We start from the raw sequence: 23,899 nt of genomic DNA on the forward strand, positions 1-23,899 counted from the left end.
AGATCATATGGTAAGTCTGTTTTTGGTTTTTTGAGGAATCTCCATACTGTTTTCCATAATGGCTGCACAGTGTAGGAGGGTCCCCTTTTCTCTTACACCCCCGTCAGCATTTATTATTTGTAGAGTTTTTAATGACGGCCATTCTGATGGTGTGAGGTAATAACCTTATTGCAGTTTTGATTTGCATTTCTCTAGTAATTAGCAGTGCTGAACATCTTTTCATGTGCCTATTGGCCACCTGTTTGTTATCTTTGGAGAAAAGTCTATTTAGGCCTTCTGTCCATGTTTTGATTGGGTTGTCTGTTTTTTGATATTGAGCTGTATGAGCTGTTTGTATATTTTGGAAATTAAGCCCTTGTCAGTCACATTGTTTACAATTATTTTCTCCCATTCCTTGGTTATCATTTCCTTTTGTTTATGGTTTCCTTTGCTGCAGAAGTTTTTAAGTTTAATTAGGTCCTATTTGTTTATTTTTGCTTTTATTTCCATTACTCTAGAAGGATCAAAAAATATTGCTGTGATTTATATCAAAGAGTGCTCTGCCTATGCTTTCCTCTAGGAGTCTCATAGTATCTAGTATTTAGATCTTTAATCCACTCTGAGTTTATTTTTGTATATGGTGTTAGAGAATGCTCTAATTCCATTCTTTACGTGTAGCTGTCCAGTTTTCCCAGCACCACTTACTGAAGAGACTGTCTCTTCTCCATTGTATATTCTTGCCTCCTTTGTCATAGATTACTTGACCTTAAGTATGTGGGTTTATTTCTGGGCTTTCTATCCTGTTCTATTGACCTATGTGTCTGTTTTTGTGCCAGTACCATGATGTTTTGATTACTATAACTTCACAGTAGAGTCTGAAGTCAGGGAGCATGATTCCTCTAGCTTCATTCTTTCTCAAGAATGTTTTGGCTCTTTGGGGTCTTTTGTGTTTCTATACAAGTTTTAAAATTTTTTGTTCCGGTTCTGTGAAAAATGTCATTGGTAATTTGATAGAGGTTGCACTGAATCTGTATATTGCCTTGGGTAGTACAGCCATTTTGACAATATTAATTCTTCCAATCCAAGAACATGGTGTATCTTTCCATCTGTGTCTTCAATTTCTTTCATCAGTGTCCTATAGTTTTCAGAGTACAGGTCCTTTGCCTGATTATGTGGGCAGTCTGGTGGGCTTGATTGGTCCCTAGTCTGATTTTGAGGCCCTTCCTTGTGTGGATGGGGCCTGGTCGTGGGTTCTGGTTGTGGAACCCTAGGGGGCCCTGGGCTAGTGCTGGCTTACTGGTGGGTGGAGTCAGGGTCCTGAAGACACTGGTGATGCTGCCCACCCAGTGGCAGAAGAAGCCAGATCCTGGGGTTAGTGCTGGACTACTAGCAGGCGGAGCTGGTTCCTGGAGTCTGGCTCCAGGGCCCAGGGATCCCAGAGCTTATTTCAGATAGTTGGAGGGGTAGCCCACCCTTTTTATGTGACGGTAATGTTCTAAAACTGGATTGTGGTGATGGTTTCAAAACTCTATAAATTAACTAAAAATTGTTGAATTGTTGTATTATAATAGGCAAATTTTATGGTAAGTAAACTCAACCTCCATAAAGCTGCTTTTTTAAAAAGCTGTGGAAACTTCCATTTTTTCTTTGCTTTTGCTGACAGTGAGTGACAAAAGTACTCCTAAAAACCCTGAAATTCCTGCCAATATTACAATAGGGAAACTATATATATGATTTTCAATTTAAAGTTTAAGCCACTGTTCACCAGGTTGCAAAATTTCTCTTAAATTTGGCAATTAGATGTCTAAAGTAACAGCAAAATGAAGGCAAGAGGCATATTTGGCAGTTGAGTATTTGAATGTACTGAACATAAAAAAAGACTCTTGTCAAATCAACTCCACAGGACTTGTTAGCACATCTAGTTCCACACTAATAGACAGCATTGTATACTAACCTCACTATACTATAAAACTTGCAAATGTTCCCATCAGTCATTGCTGCAGAACTCTTAGATCTATAAATCTTCTCATTGAGATTGCTCTCCTGAATAATTTAATAATGATGCTTACAGCAATGATTTTATTGAACACTTACAATATTTCAGTTACTATGCTACATATTTCAAGTTTAAAACCTCATTTAATCCTTAAAACAATTCATTATGTATTTTTAGCTCCTTTTTACAGATATGGAAATTGAAGCTCACAGAGATTAAGTCTCAAGATTACACAGCTAATAACCTCCAAGTCAATTTTTTAAGTCCATTTGCTTAACCATAGAAATATGCTTTCTACTCTTTCAAAAAGCAAAACACCACCTTGGCTTGAAAGGAAAACTGTATTACCAGAGCATGTCATTGAAGGCTCCTGCTTACAAGTAAGAATACCCACTATTGCTGGCATAATTCTACTGTGAATTTTGGAGTCAAATATAAAAGTCACCAGCAGTGGGGAAAATGAAGTTGATCCAGGTAATTTTTAAATGACTTGAATTACTTTCAGCCTGGAGTCCTTGTAAATATGAAAAGACAAGGTGTAAGACTGACGTCCAGTTTAGCACTAAGAATTCCTAGATACCAGTGAGAAGAGAAATTGAGATAAGGAAAATGTTTACCATTCATACTGACCATCTGGTTTTTGCCAGAGAATATGCTACACTCTTCATTTATCTTATTTCATACAGCCTCAAAACCAACTCCCTAAGTATTATCATCTTCAATTTGCAGATAAAAACGATAGGGCTCTTAGAGGTCAATTAACTTGCCCAAATTACACAGTTAATAAGTGGCAAAGCCAGGATCTAATCCTAAATTCCACATTATTTTCATTATACCATGCTCAAAGCCCAGTCTTCTATTTGCTTATTTTAGAACTGCTTTCCTCCAATCCAAAAATGGCCTGTTATGCCATTCATCAAATAATTAGTATTCTCTAAAGCTCTAACACAAAATTCACATTCATTCATTCATTCATTCATTCCCATTTATTGAGCTCTTTTATGTACCAGTCAGAACTACTACAGATGAGTTACATGACAGTCTCGTGGTAGAGAGATTTGTGTAAAATAATTATAATAAAATGTGATAAATACACCCAAGGTACAATAAAAACATGGAGAAAGGAGTACATAAGTTATTTCTCCTATTCTTTCCTATCTATTATATCTTCAGGATGAAATATATACTTCTTGCCTCACCTTTAAGAACTTTAATCCCTCGGCTCCCATTTATTTTCAATTCAGTATTCATTGAGCATCTCTGTGTGTATAAAAAGGCTGCATAACATAATGGAAAAAGGATAAACTTGGAGTCAAATAGGTAAGTGTGTCAATCTACTCTCTGTCACTTACTAGGTATGTAAACTTGAGCAAGTAGCTTTACTTCCTTCAGCCTCAGTGGGCTTTTTCAGTCAATTTTACTGAGATCTAATTTACATAAAGTAAGATGCTTCCATTTTAAGTATACAGTTTGATGAATTTTGGCAAATGTCTACAGTCATATAATCAACACATAATCAAAATACAGAACATTTCCATCAGCACAAAAGAGTGAAAATGTTTATAGCAGCTTTTTCACAGTAGCCCCAAACTGGACCCCAAATATCCATCAGTAGGATTTTATCAAATGGATTTTTGAGAAAGTTCCCTTGTGTCACTTCCTAATCAATCTGTCCTCCCACCTCAGACTCCAAACCTCAAACAACCACAATCTGCTATCAAAATAAATCAGATTTTTAATAGAATTTCATATAAATGGAATCACATAGTACGTACTCTTTTGTATCTGGTTTATTCTGTTCAGCATGTTTCTGAGATTCACTTATGATGTTGCATGTAGTTTATTCCTTTTTATTGTTGAGTAATATTCCATTATATAGGTATATCAAAATTTGTTTATCTACTCATCTATTGATGGACATCATGTTAAATAATATAATAAGGTAACTATGAAACTTAGGCTCTCTCTTCTCGGGATTTGTTGTTCAGCTTGCTGTAGTTGTTTGTTCGTTTAAGTGACTACTTGAATTAATTTTGTAAAGTCTGTATTCTTTGTCACGTGAGTCTTTGGAGTCTCTATACTATTTGCTTAGTGTTCAGCCAACAATGGAACAGAGGCTTTGTTAATACTCAGGACCAAAAATTCTCCCAGTTTGTAGAAGAGCTCCTGTGTACTGGGCCATATCTTCAACACTCAGCCAGGCAGTTTACAAATCTGCATTAGCCATCAATTTCTGATTACGAAGAGCCTCAAGATCAGTCAGAGGTGAGACCTGAGGGTCTACTCCTATCTTTCCTAAGTTTGTGCAGTCATACACATGCACATTGCCTTCTAGTTTCCTAGGAACATATCAGAGCTTCATTTCTTAAAAAAAGTCCCACCTTTAAAAAATGTTTCCACATTTTTACCAGTTATAGTTTGATTTTCTTTCCTTCTTCTGCCTCAATTTCTACATTTTCCTCCTTGTCCCCTATATATCAACCTTTCTTTACATAACCAATATGTTATATCCCACTCAAATCCCTATTCATGGCTTTCCTCTGGGAATCCCACCACCATTTTCTCTGCCAGAAACAATGTTGAAGGAAAGAAACTGCACCCAATGGAATCAAGCCAATTAGGAATATACAAAATACACATACGCACAAACTCAAACATCTATAAACGACCTCAATTCACTACATGTGTTGTAAGTCACATTCATCCACATCTAATATTATAATTTTCTGTCTGATTTCAGATAACCCTCCTTCTACCACTCCACAATGACTCACAACCTGCTATCCTTATAACATCCATTTCCACAAGTAATTTTCAGGTATTTTTCAAGGTAGAATGTCACTTTAAGGAAAAAAAAAGACTTTTTTTTTCTTAACACTCTAAGAACTTCTAGACACCAAGTATGTGTGGGTTTCCCACACCAAGCAATTCACCAGTTCTCTGTGGACACCAACTGGGTGTCCTACAATTCAATTCAATTCTGACACTATCTAGCTGGATTTAGTGTAAGATCCCACAGATTAAGGGCTCAGTCCCACACCACTGCCCCTTATTTCAAATTCAGGTGCTAATCACATGTCTAGGTTGTCACCTCTGTTTCTGAGTAAACAGTTATAAACTGGAGGTTGCCATGACCTTTTTCTCATGTTGAATAATTTGCAAGAATGGCTCACAGAACTAAGGGAAAGTTTATTTACTAGATTATTAGTTTATTATGAAAGGATACAACTCAGGAACAGGCAGACAAAGAGATGCACAGAGCAAGATGTGGCAGAAGAGGTGCTGAGTTCCCATGTCCCCTCAAGGCACAGTCATGTGTTCATCCACCCAGAAGTTCTCCAACCCCAGTACTTTAGGGATTTTTATGGAGGCTTCATTATGTAGGCACACTTGATTAATCATTGGCCATTGGTGAGTGAACTCAATCTCCAGCCCCTCTCCCCTCCCCAAAGGTCAGGGGGTGGGGTTGAAAGTTCCAGCCCTTTAATCAGATGGTTGGTTCCCTTGGCAACAAGGCTCCCTCCGGAGGCTAAACAGGAATCCCCAGCCACCTGTCATCTTATTAGCTACAAAAAGACACATTACTTCGGAGACTCCAAGGTTTTTAGACCAAATGTTATTTCTTATCACAGCCGTATTTACATATTTCTTAACCAAGAAAGGCCTTTTAATCTTCATATTGTGACTCAGCAATGCTAGGAGTCTAAAACAACTCACAATGTCTATGGGAGAATCAAGAGTATGAGGCACAGTGACAAGTGTTAAAGACCCAGGGTCCAGCAGGATGGTGGTTAACAGTGACCAGTGAAGGCAAAAGAGCTGTATCCTTTGAACTTCTTTCTATAAGGAAATCCTGATTATTTCTTGATTCCTGCCTATTTTCTGAGTCTGATCTCCAGCCTTCCTGCAGTTCCTATAAGGTATCTCATATCCTTCCAATAAATCTCTTTTCTAGTTAAGTTACATAGTAGTGCTGCTGTGTTATTTTCAAGTCAAGAACTCTAAGTCCAAGACTCATCTATTTGTAGTCTTAACCTCTGTCACATTAGAAATTATCTTGATAAATCACTTTCAGAAGACTTTAAAGTTAAATTTGTGTGTGCTAATAAATCAGGTAGATTCTTAAAATGCTTGAATAAGTATTACTTCCTTTAAATTTGAAAATGAATCTCTCATAACACTACTATTTATGAAAATTAGAACTCAGTTCTGTTAGAATAAATTTTTATCTAGTCATTGATACTTTCCAGAACTTAAGAGATAATTTTTTTTAATTTTAAAAAAAGTAAAAGCTAATAAAAAGCTGTGCTATATCCAACTAACTGGTCTCTATATGAAATTTTAATGAAACTTTGTTGCATAAAATTTGACAAGAAAATAATTTTAACACCAATTATAAACATTATCAACCTCAGAAAATTTAATAAAAGTTTTTGTAGTACTGTACAATATGACCTCATGCTTCTCCCTCTAGTATTATGGTTTTAAAAACATTAATACTCTGGCTTCTCCCAAATTTAAACTTCAATCTTGGTATCTCCCTTATACCAGATTTCTATATCCAGCTGTACACTTAACATATCCACATGGGTGTCTAGTAAGCATCTCAAATTTCACACCTCCAAAACCATACTCCTGATCTTCCACTGCACCCATCAAATATAACGCTTTCCTAGACTTCCTTACCACTGAAAATAGGAATGCCATACCTCCAGATGTGCAGGCCAGAAAAAAAACACTCCCTAACTTTCCTATTTTTCTCATATTTGATATCCAATCTACTGGCAAATCTCATTAGGTCTACCTTCAAAATCTAGAATCTGACCACTTCTCACCACTCTCCCTGCTGCCAGCACCCTAATCTAAACCACAATCACCTCTATCTATATATTACCATAAACTCCTAACTCCCCTCCTTCATTTCCTTCATTGCATCATTTTTGTCCATTCTCAACATGCAATGCAAAGTTGATCATTTTAAATATGTTAGATCATATTCTTCTCAAAACCTTCCAACAGATTCCTAGCTTATTCATAATAAAAGTCAAAGTCTTTATAACAGCCAACAAATCCTTACATAATCTGTCCTCCTACCATAACCAAGCTTATTTCTTGCCACTTTCTCTCAATCAAGAGTTACTGAGCCCATCACTGGACTCCTAATATGCCTGGAATAATTTTTGCATGATCCTACCTCAGTCCTTTTCACTTGCTCTTTCTTCTGCAGATAGCCATATGACTCAATCCCTCAACTCCTTCACATCTTTACTCAAATGTCTTCTGAAACAGGACTTTATTAACTACTCCATTTAAAATAGTAATGCTTCTCCTCCTCCATTACACTCTCTATTCCCCTTCCCTGCCCTATTTTTCTCCATGCCAAGTTTGTATGTTACTGATATTCCACCACTTAACTGTAAGTTCTGTGAGACCAGGAATATCTGTCTGGGTTTTCCACTGATACATACCTAATATCTATATTAGTGTTTGACATATCATAGGTGGTCCATAAATATTTCTAACAAATAAAATATATCGTAAATAGGAGAGCAGCCAAGATGACAGAGTAGAAAGACCCTGAACTCACCGCCTCTCACAAGCACACCAAAATCACACCTATCTGCAGAACAATCACTGATGAAAAAGACTGGAACCTGTCAGAAAAGATCTCCTACAACTAAGACATCCATGTTGCTGCAAATGGCATTATCATACTAAATGAAGTCAGACAGACAAATATTATATGGCAGTACTCATATGTAGCATCTAAAAAAATGGTACAAATGAACTTGCTTGTAAAACAGAAGTAAACTGATAGACACAGAAAACAAACATATGATTAACAAAGGAGAAAGGTGGGGAAGGGATAAATTAGGAGTTTGGGTTTAACAGATACTTTATATAAAATAAACAACAAGGACCTAGTGCATAGCACAGGGAACTATAGTCAATATCTCATAATAACCTGTAATGGAAAAGAATCTGAGAAAGAATATATAAATAACTGGATCACTTTGCTGTACACCTGAAAGTAATACAACAGGTGTAAATTCACTACACTTCAATTAAAATATACATAACATGAAGAATAATTGTATCAGTAAAAATACATTTTTAAGTGACAGTTTTAAATTTCTCAAAACAGCTGAGATACGATCACGAATTCTAGAAAAAAGGTTTAGTATGTAAAAGAAGGACATCTGAGAAGTCTTCCACATTAAATACTGAAAACTGTCTTTTATTATTAACAGAGATCCGTATTTTTACTCCGTTGAATTTTCATAGTATGAAAAATATCGTAAGTTTCTTTCATATCAGTAGTAACCTCAAAAAAAGGACATATAAACTAGTAAAATTTGCATGTTTTAATAGGTCTAGCAATTTTAAATGATGCTGTTTTGATCACTGCATATCAGCAAACTCCAAGCGACTGTCTAGCAATGCAGTAGCATAATTAACCTAATGTATTTTCCTGACCTCATAAATCACATTCTCCAGTGCCCTGGGCTCTTGGCAAAAAGACCCTGAAAACAAATGCAAATTTCCCACTGTATTAACAATAAAATATTGCAAGTATAAGAACCTCTTCTAAATGAATCTTTTTCAACATACTACTTTTCACTTAAGAATCTAATGATTCTGATTTTAAACAAAAAGCAAAAACAAAGAAAATGTTAATGAAGTTATCTTGCCAAAATTTAAAAGTTGACCATCGATAATAAACTAGCTTTTCCCTCATTCACCAAATTATATTAGCTTCTATTATGTTCCATAAACGCTAATAAGCATTGGGATTAGAGGAGTGAATAAAACTACCAAATCCCCACTCTCAAGGAGATAACATTATAGTCGGAAGGGAAAGACCACAAATAAATAGCATAAATAAGTATATGTTAATAAGCACAAAAAAGAAAAATTACCTAGAGTAAGAAAAAAAAAGAGTAATTGGAGAAGAGTGGCTATTTTAGATAAGGTGGTTGGGAAAGGCCTAAGGAAATGACAATTGGACAGCACCTGAATGAGTGAAAAAGTGAGCAAATGCTTGCTGGCAAAGGAAACAGCAAGTACAAATGCCCTGAGGCACAAAGCTTTTTCAAGGAAAAATTCAAAGCCAACATGACTGGAGGGGAATGGGTAATACAGAGTGTTAGTCAAAGAGGGGAGAGAGTATACCAGTTGAACAAGTGAGACAGAATAGCCAGGAGTCAGCTGATGTAAAGCCTTACAGTCATAAGGACTTTAAATACTGTTTTAAGAGTGATAGGGAGCCAATGGAGAATTTTTTAAACAGTCAGATAAACTACCTTTTGTTTCCAAAGATCACTCTGGATACTATACAGAGAGTAAGTTGGGACAAGAATGAAAACAAAGCAATCTCAGTCAGGCAGCTACTGCAGTAGACAGATAAGAGACCAAGGTGACTTACATCAGGATGGCATGATGGAGGTGGTAAGAACTGGTAGGAATCTGGACTTAATTTGACAATTTGGCAACAGCAATTGCAAATGAAGTGGATTGGGACGTGAGAAAAAGAGAAAAATCTATGATGACTCCTGGGTTTCTGGCCTGAGTAACTGGGTAAATGATGATGACATTTACTGAGATGGTGAAGACTAGGAGAGAAGCAAGTTGTTTGTGGGGAGGGGGTAGAATCAAGAGTGTAGTCTTGGACATGTTAAGTTTTGAAATGCCTGATAAATATCCAAGGAAAAGCTATTAAATAGGCAATAAGATATATAGTAGTCAGACATAATTTGGGGAGTAATCAGCCTATAAATAACATTTAAAACTATGGGATTGAATGAGACTACATTAGTAGTGGGTATAGATAGGGAAAAAAAAAAAGAAGCCTGAGACAACAGATGCTGGAAAGGGTGTGGAGAAAAGGGAACCCTCCTACACTGTTGGTAGGAGCGTAGTTTGGCGCAGCCACTATGGAGGACAGTATACAGGTTCCTTAAAAAACTAAAAACAGATTTACCATGTGATCCAACAATCCCACTCCTGGGCACATATCCAGAGGAAACTCTGATTCAAAAAGACATATGCACCCCAATGTTCACAGCAGCACTATTTACAATAGCCACGACATGGAAGCAACCTAAATGTCCATCAACAGATGATTGGATAAAAAAGATATGGTACATATATACAATGTAACACTACTCAGCCATAAAAAAGAATAAAATAATGCCATTTACGGCAACATAGATGGACCGGAACGTCATTCTAAGCGAAGTGGGCCAGATATAAAAAGAAAAATGCCAAATGTTATCACTTATATGTGGAATCTAAAATAAATAAATAAATACACAAATGAACTACTTATTTATAACTTAGATGACTGATTTTTTGAATATGTGTAAGCACACTTTAACTGTCCTTTATGAGTGGATTACCACATTCTGTTGATTCTTATTTTGTGGTTGGCTATATTCCTTTGATAACTGTAAATTTAAAAAGCTAAAGGTCTAATCTGTTCATAGAAACTATGATCAGTACACATATGTAAACTAAAAAAGTGCAATATATTGTATATATGTATTTACATGCAATATAATGTGTATGTGCAGTCAAACTATAATAATTCTACCTAATAAAACTGAAAAAGGTTAAAAAGAAAAGAGGCCTGAGAATTTAGCCAAGGTACTTCAGCATTTAAGTCCGGAAAGAAAGTGTTACAAGAAAGTGGACATGATTGGGTAGTCAAACACTGCAGAGAAATAAGAAAAATCCTGAAAATTAACCACTGAATTGGCAACATGGAAGTCTCTATAACCTTGAAAGCTATAATCTCATTAGGGTAGAAAGGAAAAGAGCCTAATTTAAAGTAGCTTTAAGAGAAAATTGGAGATAAAGAAGCATATACTATGAGTATAAACAACTCTTGTGATGAATTTCACTCTAAAAGGGGAATCAGAAAAATGGGAGAGGGGCTACAAGACAGGATCTGTGGCATTAAGTAGAAGAATGTAGTCACTGCTAAATCATGGCCCAGAAGGAACTGGGCCAGAATAAATATCCCCACCATTCTTGCCCTCCTCCACCACTTCTGATCTACTATTAGTACTTCCCATTGGCAAAACACAGACATAAGTCAGAAGACAAGGTGAAGATGACAGATGAGGAGAACAAATTTTGAAGATGACAACAGTAACTTTTACCACGTGCCAGGCATTGTTCAAAATAAAATATATATATTAACTTTTTTATCCTCACAACAACTCTATGAGGTGGGTATTTTTGTTATCACTCTCATTTTACAGACAGGGAAATTGACTTACAGAGTGGTTATCAAATCTGCCCAGAGTCACACAAGTAGTAAGTGGCAGAGGAGCCAGGAAATGAACCCAGGCAATCTGGCTCCAGGGTCCATACCCAACCCTTATTCTAAAATGCTCCTTTTAAGAGATGTTTGTGTGCTAATAGGAATAACTGAATAGGAAGGTAAGAAATAACTGAAAAGAGAGGAGGAACAATTTCTAACATATTCTTTGAGTCAATAAGGAAAAATCGAGACGTAACCTATCATGAATCTTCTCCATTTGCCCTTCCAGGTCATCTTTCTTCTTTTATCCACCCTGCTCTGTGCCCTGGGAAGCTGAGCTTAACAGACTGTGTCATCCAACTCCCTTGTCCTCCAGCTTCCAATTGGGGTCTACTAATAAGAAGCACCAGCAGAAGACTCGGGAAGGGAGGAAAGAGGGGTTGGGATGTTTATTCACCCAGCTCTCTCCTTGCTTGGTCATGGCTTGGCAGTGGCCATCTTCTTCGCAAAGCAAGCCATAGCTACTGTCAGGTAGCCCTTCCAACAATTACAGCTCTATCTGTATTACAGTAGCAGCTTACACGCTTTCCCTGTTCCTTCAAGATTCCCACAGTTCCTAGTTTCCAAGTGCTTCTATCCCTAGTTGATTCCCTTAATTCTACCCATCTCTTTGTAAACAGATTCTTCATTAAACTCTCTCTGAGAAGGCTTTCTGTTACCTTCTAGGACTCTGATACTCTATCCAAGAAGAGGATTTGGCCTTAGATAAAAGGAGAGGCAGTTTATACACTTTAATAGAAGAAAAATCAGAACACATAGATACAAATATAGGTAGGTAGGCAGATCAAGTGGGGAAAAGATAATGTTCTCTTCTGATTGTTTTCATTGTTTCAATAAAATAAGAAGGAAGATCAGAAGCCAAAGTTGAGGAAAGTGAGGTATTACTGCATCTGAGGATAAAAAAACAGTATGAAATGCTCCTCCTGGGAACAAGAAAGTGAACTGTCTGAGGAAACATAATAGGCTTTTTGGTCATAATTTAAAGTGTAACAAATTAACAAGGTTGGGTATATTTCTCCAGCTACATTGAGCTGCAATGGTGCAGACAAAGATCAGTTTAACCAGAGGCTGGTTTTTGCCAGCAGATGGAGAGAACAAAGAAACTGAAGATGTGTACAAATGATTAACGATAGCAACGAATCATGTATTTTAAGCTTTATAAAAAGAGACCTGAAAACTTATGGTAGCTAACAGATCATGAAAATACAATGGGTAGGGCCAATGATTTAGCAGTGCTTATGGGATCAAAGAATGACTGACATGGGAAATATAGAAATGAATTGGATCAACAGAAGGTGAAGAGTGGTGGTCAGAGAGTAGGCTGTTTAAAACTGAGATTTTAGAGGGGTGTGGTTATTAATAAGGATAAGATACAGAGTAAAACTTAGGAGTGGGTGGCTGAGATATAGTGAAGGAAGAGATTATTGCTGGAATGGAAACCTAGGAACTGATTCAGGGAACTGGATTGTTCACAAAACCAAAATAATGACAACAATTCAAATTTGAAAGTATGAAGTTATTATGTAGAATACTGCTGCCTATTTTCCTATATCCTTCATTCAATATGCTGAGTCACCACTCCTCTCCATACTATCATTCACGTCTATAAAAGTCATTGCATTAGCCCAACTCTTCCATGTTACAATTATAAATACTCAAACTCAGGAAGTGGAAGTATCCTGCATCAAAATTTGTTTGGTACTTGCAGAGAGCCCTATTAAATATGTTAAATTTTCCATATCTCCAGGGGCTCCACTTCCAGAAAAACATGTAATTTAAAAAATTAGATTTGTATGAGGAAAATAACAAGGAGAAAGTGAATATATATCCTGAAAAATTACTAAATGGAGCCCTGCATCTAAAATAAACAGTTTTTGTTAATGGTATTATTTACCTCAACTAATAAATATGAAAGTCACCTTTATATTTATAATCATTGTCCTATTTTGATCAACTGAAGAGCTCTTAAACCCTTCTTCAAAGAACTCTTGCATCAACTATTTCTGAAGAACAAGGCTTATTTCTGAAGTAATTCTTTACTTTCAAATGGCTTATTTTCAAAGCTGAAGGTTTTTCTGAATGCATTATTTAATATTCAGTATAATTTGTTTCCGTGTGTTTAAAAATGCTTTAAACTTTTAGGGATTCATGATGAAGTCATTTTGTAAGAATCAGCATGCCCACTGGAGTCTGGTGGCTCGAGGTACACTTGATGACCCAATTTGCATACATACAGTCCTGAAAAGAGAATTCTCATCTTATAGTTTTATGAAAGTTTACTATTTTGACAGCAAATTGGAAACTGAATATAAGGTAGAACTCAGGACTCAGAAACTAGAAACCAGGGAAATGTATGCTGTAAGGCATGTGGAGGTTATTATTGGAATGTTTGAAATTCCTAACCTAATCTAAGAAGTTCTGGGCAACAAATGAGGTAGACAAGAAATATTTTCATAAGCAACTCTTAGGAATTACTCACGTAAACAAACTAAAGTAGACCCATGCTCCTCATTCTCCACCATTTCTGTCTTTTGCCAGGAACCAGAGCTAACAAGTGGAAGGGAAGCCTTTCCTCTGAGATACTTGTGGGCTATTTCTTTTTTTATTGATTCTTCTTATGGTTAATGCTTTTCAACATTCAATACCAAATTTGAAAGGAGCACGAAGAGGTCAAAACCAACACTGAGATCTATGCTTCAGTATAGCAGGGTCACACATACAACTTACACCAGACACTTCTACCACATGGTGTAAGTGGCTCAGCGATAAACAAAATGAATAGCTCTTCACTGTGTCTGTGTATATCCAGCTGCTTCAGAATCTCTCAATCCCTGGCTAATTGGGAAAAGTGGCCATTCAATCTAGTTTAAAGTGTGGTCTGATTCAATAAAGTCTCTCTCCGATAAAACTTCACAGAGCCTACCCCTCTCCTCCTGCTTCTCTCTCTCTAAAATAATGCCCGGTTATACAGAAGTAGACAATTCTGGGGGCAGACATGTGGTTTATCTGCCATCATAGTCTTGGGGGTAGAAATGGGTTGGGTTCACTGGATCTGTAATTGTCCTTTGGCTCCTCTGGTCCTTGAGCAATGTCCCTCACCATTTGCTCACGAGGCATACTGCTAGCCTCTGATGCAGAAATCTGTTTAGTGGGACCTGGGATCCATTCTTACGGCTCATGCAAAGCTCCAGGTGCTCTGCCTGGCTGAAAACACTCACCTTGGGCTCTATATTCCTACATTCCTTCTTGAGGTCATGTTCTAATTCCCAGTCAGTAGAGACATTGGCCAGAACTTTGCTGAGATGCTGACCTAATGCCAGCAATTGCCTATCTAAGGATAATGTAGTAAAAATAAAACCCTACTTATTAAGCTCTCCCCTCCTTTCAAATGAATACATTTCTAACCTAAATCTAACACAGCCCCAGGCATACAGCAGCACTCATTCATCCATTTAACAAATATTTACTTAGCAGTTATTATGTTCTAGGCATTAAGCTAATATAAAAAATACAGCAATGAACACAACAGGTATGATAGCTGCTCCTATGGAATTTACATTCTAGTGGAGAAAGCCATACAACAAAACATATAAACAAAATTTCTCACAGGTAATATGATAGATGTGACTTGGTGAGATGGAGGTGAGGAGTGAGCTGGAAAGGTACTTTAGAGGCACTGAGACCTAAATGATGAGATGAACAAGTAAGGCAAAGATCTAGGTAAAAAAGGTACTCCAAACAAAGGAGAAGCAAGTAAAAATGCCCTGTTTGATTCAAATAACTATTTCAAAGTACTTATCACAGTTGTACTTATTAAATGTCTGTCTCTGTCTCCCTTGGTAGACCATAAGCTCCGTAATAGGGCCCACATCTCTCTTGTCACTATATGCCTAGAGCCTAACAGTGTCTCTTAGGTAATAGGCATTCAAAATATGCTCTTCCAAATGAAAGAAATTTAATAATGGACTATGCCATGGCAGACACTGTGCTATACACTAAATTAGAACCAGTCTCTGAATTCAAGAAGTTCACTGTCTATTGAGGGAGACCAATATGTAATCAATTAACAGTGATAACATAATAAACGCTACAGCAGAAATATGAACAAATACTATAGGGATGTAAGAGAGAAAGTAACGAATTCTGCTCACCAGCAGGGAAAGTATTAAGGAAGTTTTTAACCAAGAAATAAATTTCATTTCCTTTGGATACATGTTTATACTATGAAAGAAATCTATATCATGTTCTATTAATTGTATTAGCTCTACAGTTCACTAGAACATATACATTACTGACAAAATTTTAATGTATTATTTCCATATTTCAAGATATCTTGAAAAGGCTTATTCCTAAAATAATCTTTGAGAATATTCTCTATATTTTTGTCATTATGTATATCAGCTTCCTACATATTAAAGTTAAATGTAAGGCTAAAATACTCATAATATTACTATGCTGGTTATGGTGAAGCCTATTGCGTTCTGCTTTTGTGCCAGCTACCATGTATCAGTGATAGTGATCATCCCCAAATTTTCATTTATTATGTACTTAGCAGAAACTACCAGATCCTTTCATGCTCCCAACGAACCCTGGGGGCTTCATTACCTTACTGTGTAAAGAAGTCTCATACGCTATCGAAAGAGATTGATTTTTTCCTATTTCAGTTATAGCACAAATAAAAACATCCTTCATTTTAAAACAACTAGCCTTATAAGCACCTGAAGTACATAAATTTAGTTAAATGGTGCCATCTGGTGACATAAATCCTGCAGCAAATATACAAAGTCCAGAGCCAAGAATGGCATAAAATCTTCAACCTAAAGCGTCAAATTTAACGTAAGAAATACTTGATCCTGCTTGTCATGAAACACACATCCAATCACACTTAGTATCTGGCAGTTTAACAAAGGGAATTATCAAGACTGTTCAGGCCACATTTTATGGCTTACCACTTTTGTTTCTCAAGTATACCCTCAAATTTAAACAAGTCTTTGGAAGAGATGTGAGTCTAATGTGATGCCTTAGTCAACTACTAGAGAACATTTTAAAAGCATAAATATCAAGGACACTTTTGAAGCCCTGTTTTAGTTACACCCATTTCCTTACTCTCCTTCTGACCTCTATGAATCTGTTTAATTTTCATCACCTCAAACACCACTTCCCTAAGAAACCTTTCCATGATTCCACTGCTAAGGTTAATTCTCTCACTCATAGCATACTCTACTTCTCCATTGTAGCATTTAGCAAAATTGTAAATATAAACTATTCATATATTTTGTCTAATGTTTGTCTCTCCAGTGTCCATCATAGTGCCTGGCCCAGTATTCAATAAATAACTTTTGAATGAACAAATGGATAAATGGATAGATGGATGGATGGGTAGATGGAAAAAAATCCTTCTCTAGCCTTTCTTCTTACCCAAGTCCTATCATTGACAAGACCCAGCTCAAGTTTACATTTTATATAATAGCTTCCCTAGCAACATCAATCAATAATGATCTCACGCTTCTCTCAACTCCTATAACACTCTGGTCTAGGCTCCAGAATTTAGTCCTTGATTATATACTATCTTGTACTTGTTCGTAGGTATGTGAACATTATTTTCCCAATTGACTTTAACCTCCTTAAGGGTAGGGATTTAATTTTTAACATCTGCATATGTCCATATAAATATGGAAAACACTTCATAAATACTTCACTATTAATTACTCATTTGCAATAACTGAAACACCTGCATTCTTTTTATTTAAACAGGTATTGTAAACAAGTAAGTAGGAATAGTAGACCTTAGTATTTAAGAATCTTACATTCACTGCTTTGACCTGTTAAGACTTATTTGAAGGTCTACGACATGCAGAAATTTAACTGTTCCACAGGAGCACATGCGTTGAGATTTTGAGTGGTAGCAAGAAATTACATAGTTAGTGAGCCTTGCACGTGCTAACAGGAGCATCTCAGTGTAGCATAGCTACTGTTCTCTATCCATAGTTCCATAAGTAGAAGGAATAAAAAACCACTTAAATATTTTAGATATACTATTGCACTTTAAAAAGAAAATTAGATGCCAAAATGATATTCATTAATTTATGGATCCTCAAAGTACTCAAGATATATTCCAGAATGATAATGGCTCATTATATTTGTTAAAGATGAAATCAAATCTTAATAAAAACCCAAGAATGAAGAAGTGCCTCTGTCATATTTTCCCAAATTTATTAATGCTGTTCATATACTATATTATTTTCCCTGATTGGCCAAATATCTAACCTTTTCGAACACACATTCACAAACTTCAGCATGCCTCAGAACCACCTGGAAAGCTTATTAAAACACTATTTGCTGAACCCTGCTTCCAGATTTTCTCATTCAGTTCCCAAGTGATGCTGATTCTGCTGGTTCAAGAACCACACTTTGAGAACCTCTGCTTTAGAGGACTGGATCCAAGGTGTTCCAAATTTACATAACCATGTCACTATAATCTATAAAAGAATTCTTCAACTTTCTTATGCTCGGGGAAAAAAATCATACACTACAAACAATAATTAAGACCAAAATCATCATGATGTTTCCAAACAGATATCATTTTGAAATAAAATATTATATTAGAATTACTATACTGGGAAAGTATGTAGGGTTTTTTACTCAAACTAAAATGTGATAAAAACTCTTATTAAACAGAATGATTTTGTAGTACTTCACCATTATATTTAAATAACTAATTGCATACCTAATGTCTCTTTTCCCCATTTGATTTCTCTCATCCATAGGGGCAAGGATTACCCTCTCCTCTATAGTTTACTGTTGTATCCCTACTGCCTAGCACAATGTATAACACATAACAGGTATTTTTTTAAATAACTGCTGAATGAATACATAAATTTTATTGAAGCCCTATTATTATTAAAGGTTCACATACTGGGGGTACAAATATTAACTAGATATATCACAGTCTATTGGGAGGGCAGCAATTTATCCAACTTGTAACAAGGCAATGTAATAAGTACTTTAGAGTAATATGAACAAAATGCTAAGAGACATAATCAAAGGGCTGATTAAAGCTGCTAACAGGTAGGGACATGGTAGAAGGCTTTAACAAGGAGGTGATAGATCCCAACATGTAGTGTATCTACTGTATCACCTCTATTGCTAGTAATTTCAAGTATCCATAATGTTCTATGTTAAGGTTTACAGAAATGAAAAGTATTCCACTCTAACACAAAGTTTGACATGCTGTTAGAGCAGGCAAATAGCTAGATATGAGCAGAGAAAGAGGGACACAAGCAAAATGGAAGGAATTGGGCAGAAAGGATGGGCACAGACCAAATGCAGGAAACCATCTATCAGGTAAGCATCAGGAGTCCCTGGGCAGAGAAAGAAAAGCAGGAACCTCTGTGTGGATAAGCAGTCACAAATTTGGGGATGACAAGTGCCCTGGATGCCGACAAAGAAAGGTGGGAAAAGGCAGGAATCTCCATGGTCCAAATAAAACCTCTTGCAGATTATGCCCTCATTTCAATAAAATTAGCCTTGCAGAGTAGAAGTACCCATCATGCACCAGCCATGACACTTCTGATCCAGACTAAATAAGGACAAAAATCCCTCCTCTGTTTGGGAAGGTGGATTTGGGATGAAAATCAGAGAATATGACCCCAGACCCTTCCGTCTCTAATGAATATTCCGCCCATTCATTTTTACATCCTATGTAACCAACTTGCCAAAGAAACTCGGGGCAGCCGCTCACCTGAGCCTGCCCTTGAGAGTGTACTTTCTATTCCTTAATAAATCCCCACTTTACTTTCTTAACCTCCGTGTCTTGTCTCTGTATTCTTTCTGGGACAGGAAAAGAACCTGGACACCGGTTACATCTACCAGCAACAATGCAAGCCTCCATAAAACAGGATAAGCACTTTTCTAAGATGTTTCTACTGGCAGGGTTTTGAGGAAACTATCACTTTACTGCCCATTCTCTTCTAAATCTTTCCCAAAAATTCCCCCTCAAACACTGCAGTAAAATAAGAGGAAATAAAATTAGATAAACAAGATTAACATGATTTTCGAAGGGGTTAGAACCTGATAAATATACATACATCGTTCTGTCCATTCTTGGACATAAAAGTAATGAATATAGAGCAAGGCAATTTTCAATAAGGTATAAAAGCAAAGAACTTTTCTGATACATATCCACAAATGAACTACCTCATCATACTATTAAAATAGTTTTTACAAATAATTATGGTGGCAATATAGATGTTTAAATTTTCAAAGTAGATCTGGAAGAGAAATATAAAAATAAGTTTTAAAATTCCATCTTGCTCCTTCATCCCCTAAACAAAGAGTATAAATGACCTAACAGAGTGACTTGAAAATGTGAATGTTTTAGCTATACTAAATGAAAGAGATCTAAATTAGTTTGTAAAATATCATGGAATTCCAGTTCGCTTATATTCAAATTTTATAAAGTGTTAACAATGAAATCATCATAAAACTGTAATTATCTATTGGACAAAATATGTTTCTTAGTATTACCACAAGATGTCACCCTAAGCCTAACATCTAAATGTGCAGCTTTGCTGTTTTAGGCATTTTTCTTTTTTTGGTACATTAATGAACACTAATTACTAACTTTTTAAAAGTTATGGTGTCTTTTTACACTTTCAGTTATTGGTAAATGGAAAATCAAAACAAAGAATACAGGGAATCTAGAAGCAAGATGGAAGAAAGTTAAACAGTTCATTCTCCATGTTTATCATATATTCTATTTATTCTAAGAGCAATCCATTTTATCATTGGATTTTACTTTTTTACGTTATTTTTTTAATCTCCATAATGAGTACAAACTATGTTAATCACATAAAGTTACATTTTAAAAATAAAAAAAAATACATTTGCTATTAAGCTCCACCCTATTATCACAGAACCCATTTATAAAATGCTTTCATGCACTATAATAGCAGTCAAACTTATAGAGACAGATTTCTGTCTTCAAGGATTATACCATCTAAGATATACTAGTGTTTGAGGGTTTTTTTTAAAGTTTATGATGAAGGACCACAAAAGGAGGGTAGTATTCATTTCCAAAGTGATGCCCTTCATCTGTAGAGAGAAGGAGTGGTTTTCTGATCACTTGTCAATATTACAGCCTATTCTGCAATAATAGTATTTTATTTTATTATCCACTTGTGTTGGGTTTCTGCACTATGATTCCCTTCTATTTCTTCAGTTGCGATCCATGCAAGGTATTATTTCAGCGTACTGGCTATCTGAACATCAGAATAATGGGAGAAGGGTACTATCTTCCATTACTTGTAACAAAAAAGAAGGGGAGGGAAGTTGGTTCAAACAGAAAGGAAATTATAAAGCATAAATAATGCCCTATTTATCAATGGTTCTCTACTTCTTCATTTATAAAGATATAATCTCCTTCAGGATGCACAGGGCTACATAGTTTTTCTTTTGTGTCCTTAAAAAATGCACAGTGAGACCACTCAAACATTCAATAGTAACCTAGTAATCAGTATTTAGCAACCCATAGAACGCAGTAGAAAATTATGTTTCACTGTACAGCATTGCTCCAGTCTTTGCACTCTGGTTTATCCCAAAATGACTTAAAAGACCAGCCAAAGCAAATCCACCCACTCAAAGCTGGACATCAGGATTACTTATGTAACAGCTTTTTACAGATTATTGTTGCCTCTCATTTTATTAGAGAAATTCCAACTATATACTACAGGCTTTTTGCCAAGATATTTATCACTCACTCAAAACAATGGCAAAATACAATTCTTTGTCTTTCATTTGTCCTTTTATTCCCCATGTAATGATGTCGCATTACCAAGTGGTTACATTACCAAAGTACAGTAGAATTATCTAAAGCATTGAACAATATTCTTCCTAAATCAAGTCCTCAGAAACAACTCTCAAAAGACTTAGCCAATCTTAACTAAGCACACCATACAAATCTATTTAGAGGCATTGCCATTCAATTCAGTTAATAGCCTTTACTAATTATCAACTAGATAAAACTTAATTTTTCACTGAGAAATTTATTGCTTAAAAATGTTCTCTAAAATACTATTCTCTAATGACAGGGTTTATTTAAATTCTCTAAGACTCCATTTGGAGTTGTTTTCATTTAATACCCACTAAGATGATTATAGTTATTTGTGTCATTAATTCTTACCAGCCATAAAAGAATATTTTAAAAATTAATCCACAGGCAAAAAAGTAATCCTATAAAGTTTTTTACTTCTATTTTACTCAATAGATTGGTTTTCAATTTTTCAAAATTTAATGGTTTTTAAAAATTATATTCAAACCATAAAGCTGTAGTTTTGTCAATAAGTGTAGACATTTATTACAAAAAAAAACACAGATAAAATATCTTCAAAGTTAATCCTGATAAAGTCACATTTTCAGTTTTTATATCAATAACTATCAGACCTGGTAATAAGAATGGTAGATTCAATTACTTCTTTAAAATGTACAGTGTAAATCCACTAAAATCTATAGTACAATTGAGTGGGGGGTTTTGTAATAGTTTAGTTGTTTGTTTTTCTTGAGGAGAGGTGTTTGTTTATATCTTTTGCTGGTTTAACTCTTAAAATATGAAAAAAAGGCTTAAAAATTATCTGCATAAATGCAAAATATATGTATAAAAGTATACATAAATAAAACATATCGTTGATTTTCTTCAGTCTTTAATAAATTCAAGAATAAGCATAATGTCAAATATTACATAATGAGATTCATGAAAAACTGACAAGGCATTGAGATTTTCATCGATAAACTTTCCAATTTGAATCATGAAATTTCTTAAGAGAAGCAAAAAAGATGAAAAGTGTTTTAATTTTTCTCTTAAGGAAAGAGTAAAACTAGAAATGTGATTTTGAGTAGAATGTGACCCACTAACTTTTTGTGTTAGACTAGTCCTTTTCAAGAAGAAAACAACTTTCTTCTCTAGCATATTTGTCCTTAATCATTTTTTTTGCAGTAAACTACTGTGGGTTTTTTTTGCTGTGTAAACTTGTCTTCCTATGACAAACATTCTTTCAATTTTTATATTTTTAATAACCTACATTTTATTTCTATTTTAGAGCAATTCTTTTTTAGGATAACCTTAAATAAGAAAATGAAACAAACAAACAAAAAAGCTTTTCTTCTATTATTAAGGAAAATTATTTCACTTTTAAATTTAACTTCAGGTTCTTTGACCACATTATTTTAAACTATTAAGCCCAATTCTGACCATAAAGATAATAAGCAATTTTTAATACATACCTAGCAAAGCTTGGAATAAACTGCTCTGAAAGATACCCATCACCTTTTTAACAGCGTTTTTCAACTGCTGCTCCTCTGGTTTCCTTAATTTTTTGCAGTATTCTTCCAAAAGTGACAAAGCTCGGTCAGTGTCTGGAAAACATGATTTTAAAATTCTATCTTATGGTCTTAGAAAAAAAGTAAGCTAACATTAAACTATATTATAGTTGTATTCCTAATTTTATAACACAAGATAATTTAATAAAATAATCATGAATTCCATAAACTACCATTAAAATTGATAATTAAAATGAACTCTTAATTTTAAGAACCCATGTATTTCTATCGTGTTGTCTCCCAAAAGAATCTGCAACTATGAAACAAAACAAAGGTCCTGAATGCAATGCTGGCCAATTGATATTTACATAGTAGATGAGTCTCTTGTCAAAAAAAGTCTTAAAATTGATGGCCTCCTACAAAATAATGTCCAGATTCCTTAATGTAACTGGTGAGGCACCTTCCCCATGATCTGCCTACAACCTAAATTTTCAACCTTATTTCCCATGGTATATTATTCCACCCCCTCCACATACACATGCAGTGCCCAAGTCACACTCGATTACTCCCTTTCTCCTTCTCCATTTCTGAAGACACATACACAGTTTCTGTACTTTTTCTCACCTGGGTACTTTTCTTTATTCCTACTGCTCCCTGTATTGGAATATCCTCCCCTATACCACTCTCTCTCCCTTGAATGAGTATGCTATATTACAAAGGGTTTGTTGTCAGATAGATCTGGATCTGAAACCTACTTACTGGCTGTGTGTGACCTTCAACAAGTTACTTAACCTCTCTGAGCTACAGTTTCCTCCTACAGGTAGTAGGATTAAATTATACACTATCAGTACAATGTCTAGTGCATAGAAAGCAATCAACAAGTCAAAAGAAAATCTACCTTTCCTTAATCTATACCTAATTCAAATGTTCTCTGTTTCATAAAGATGTCATCGACAGTTAAAACTAATCACTGTCACCGTTCTTCTAAACCATTCTGTCTCCACAAGTACTATAGGCATTCTTAATACATACTGTTATATTATAGCTTCTTGAATACATGTCTTCATCCCCCACAAAACAAAATATCTTTGAAAAGTTTCCTAAAGTGACAGTGTCTTTACGTGCAGTAAGTGAAAAAAATTTTTTTCGAAGCGAGAAGATTCCATTTTGTTGTTCCAGTATGTAGATCTATTTGGAGAATGTCAAGTCATACATTTTTAACTAATAATATTTATGTACACAAAGAATATTAAATACAGTAACTTAAAAGAAAAGGCAAGACT

General features: G+C 35.3%; 1 protein-coding gene across 8 annotated transcripts in view; it reads right to left on the reverse strand.

The window, feature by feature from the left end:
• The window catches only part of DLG2 (discs large MAGUK scaffold protein 2), a 1,731,178-nt gene that overhangs the window by 1,693,454 nt on the left and 13,825 nt on the right, over positions 1–23,899 (reverse strand). For 7 of the 8 annotated variants that reach the window (XM_045509092.2, XM_045509086.2, XM_074372765.1 and 4 more), the window contains exon 2: positions 22,581–22,712. The exons of the other annotated variant lie outside the window; for it this stretch is intronic. In XM_045509092.2, coding sequence (XP_045365048.1) covers positions 22,581–22,712 — 132 coding nt within the window. The remainder of the gene's footprint in view (positions 1–22,580; positions 22,713–23,899) is intronic. 8 annotated transcript variants of the gene reach the window in all.

The sequence above is a fragment of the Camelus bactrianus genome, chromosome 10 (genome assembly GCF_048773025.1).
Source record: "Camelus bactrianus isolate YW-2024 breed Bactrian camel chromosome 10, ASM4877302v1, whole genome shotgun sequence".
Classification (NCBI taxonomy): Eukaryota; Metazoa; Chordata; class Mammalia; order Artiodactyla; family Camelidae; genus Camelus; species Camelus bactrianus.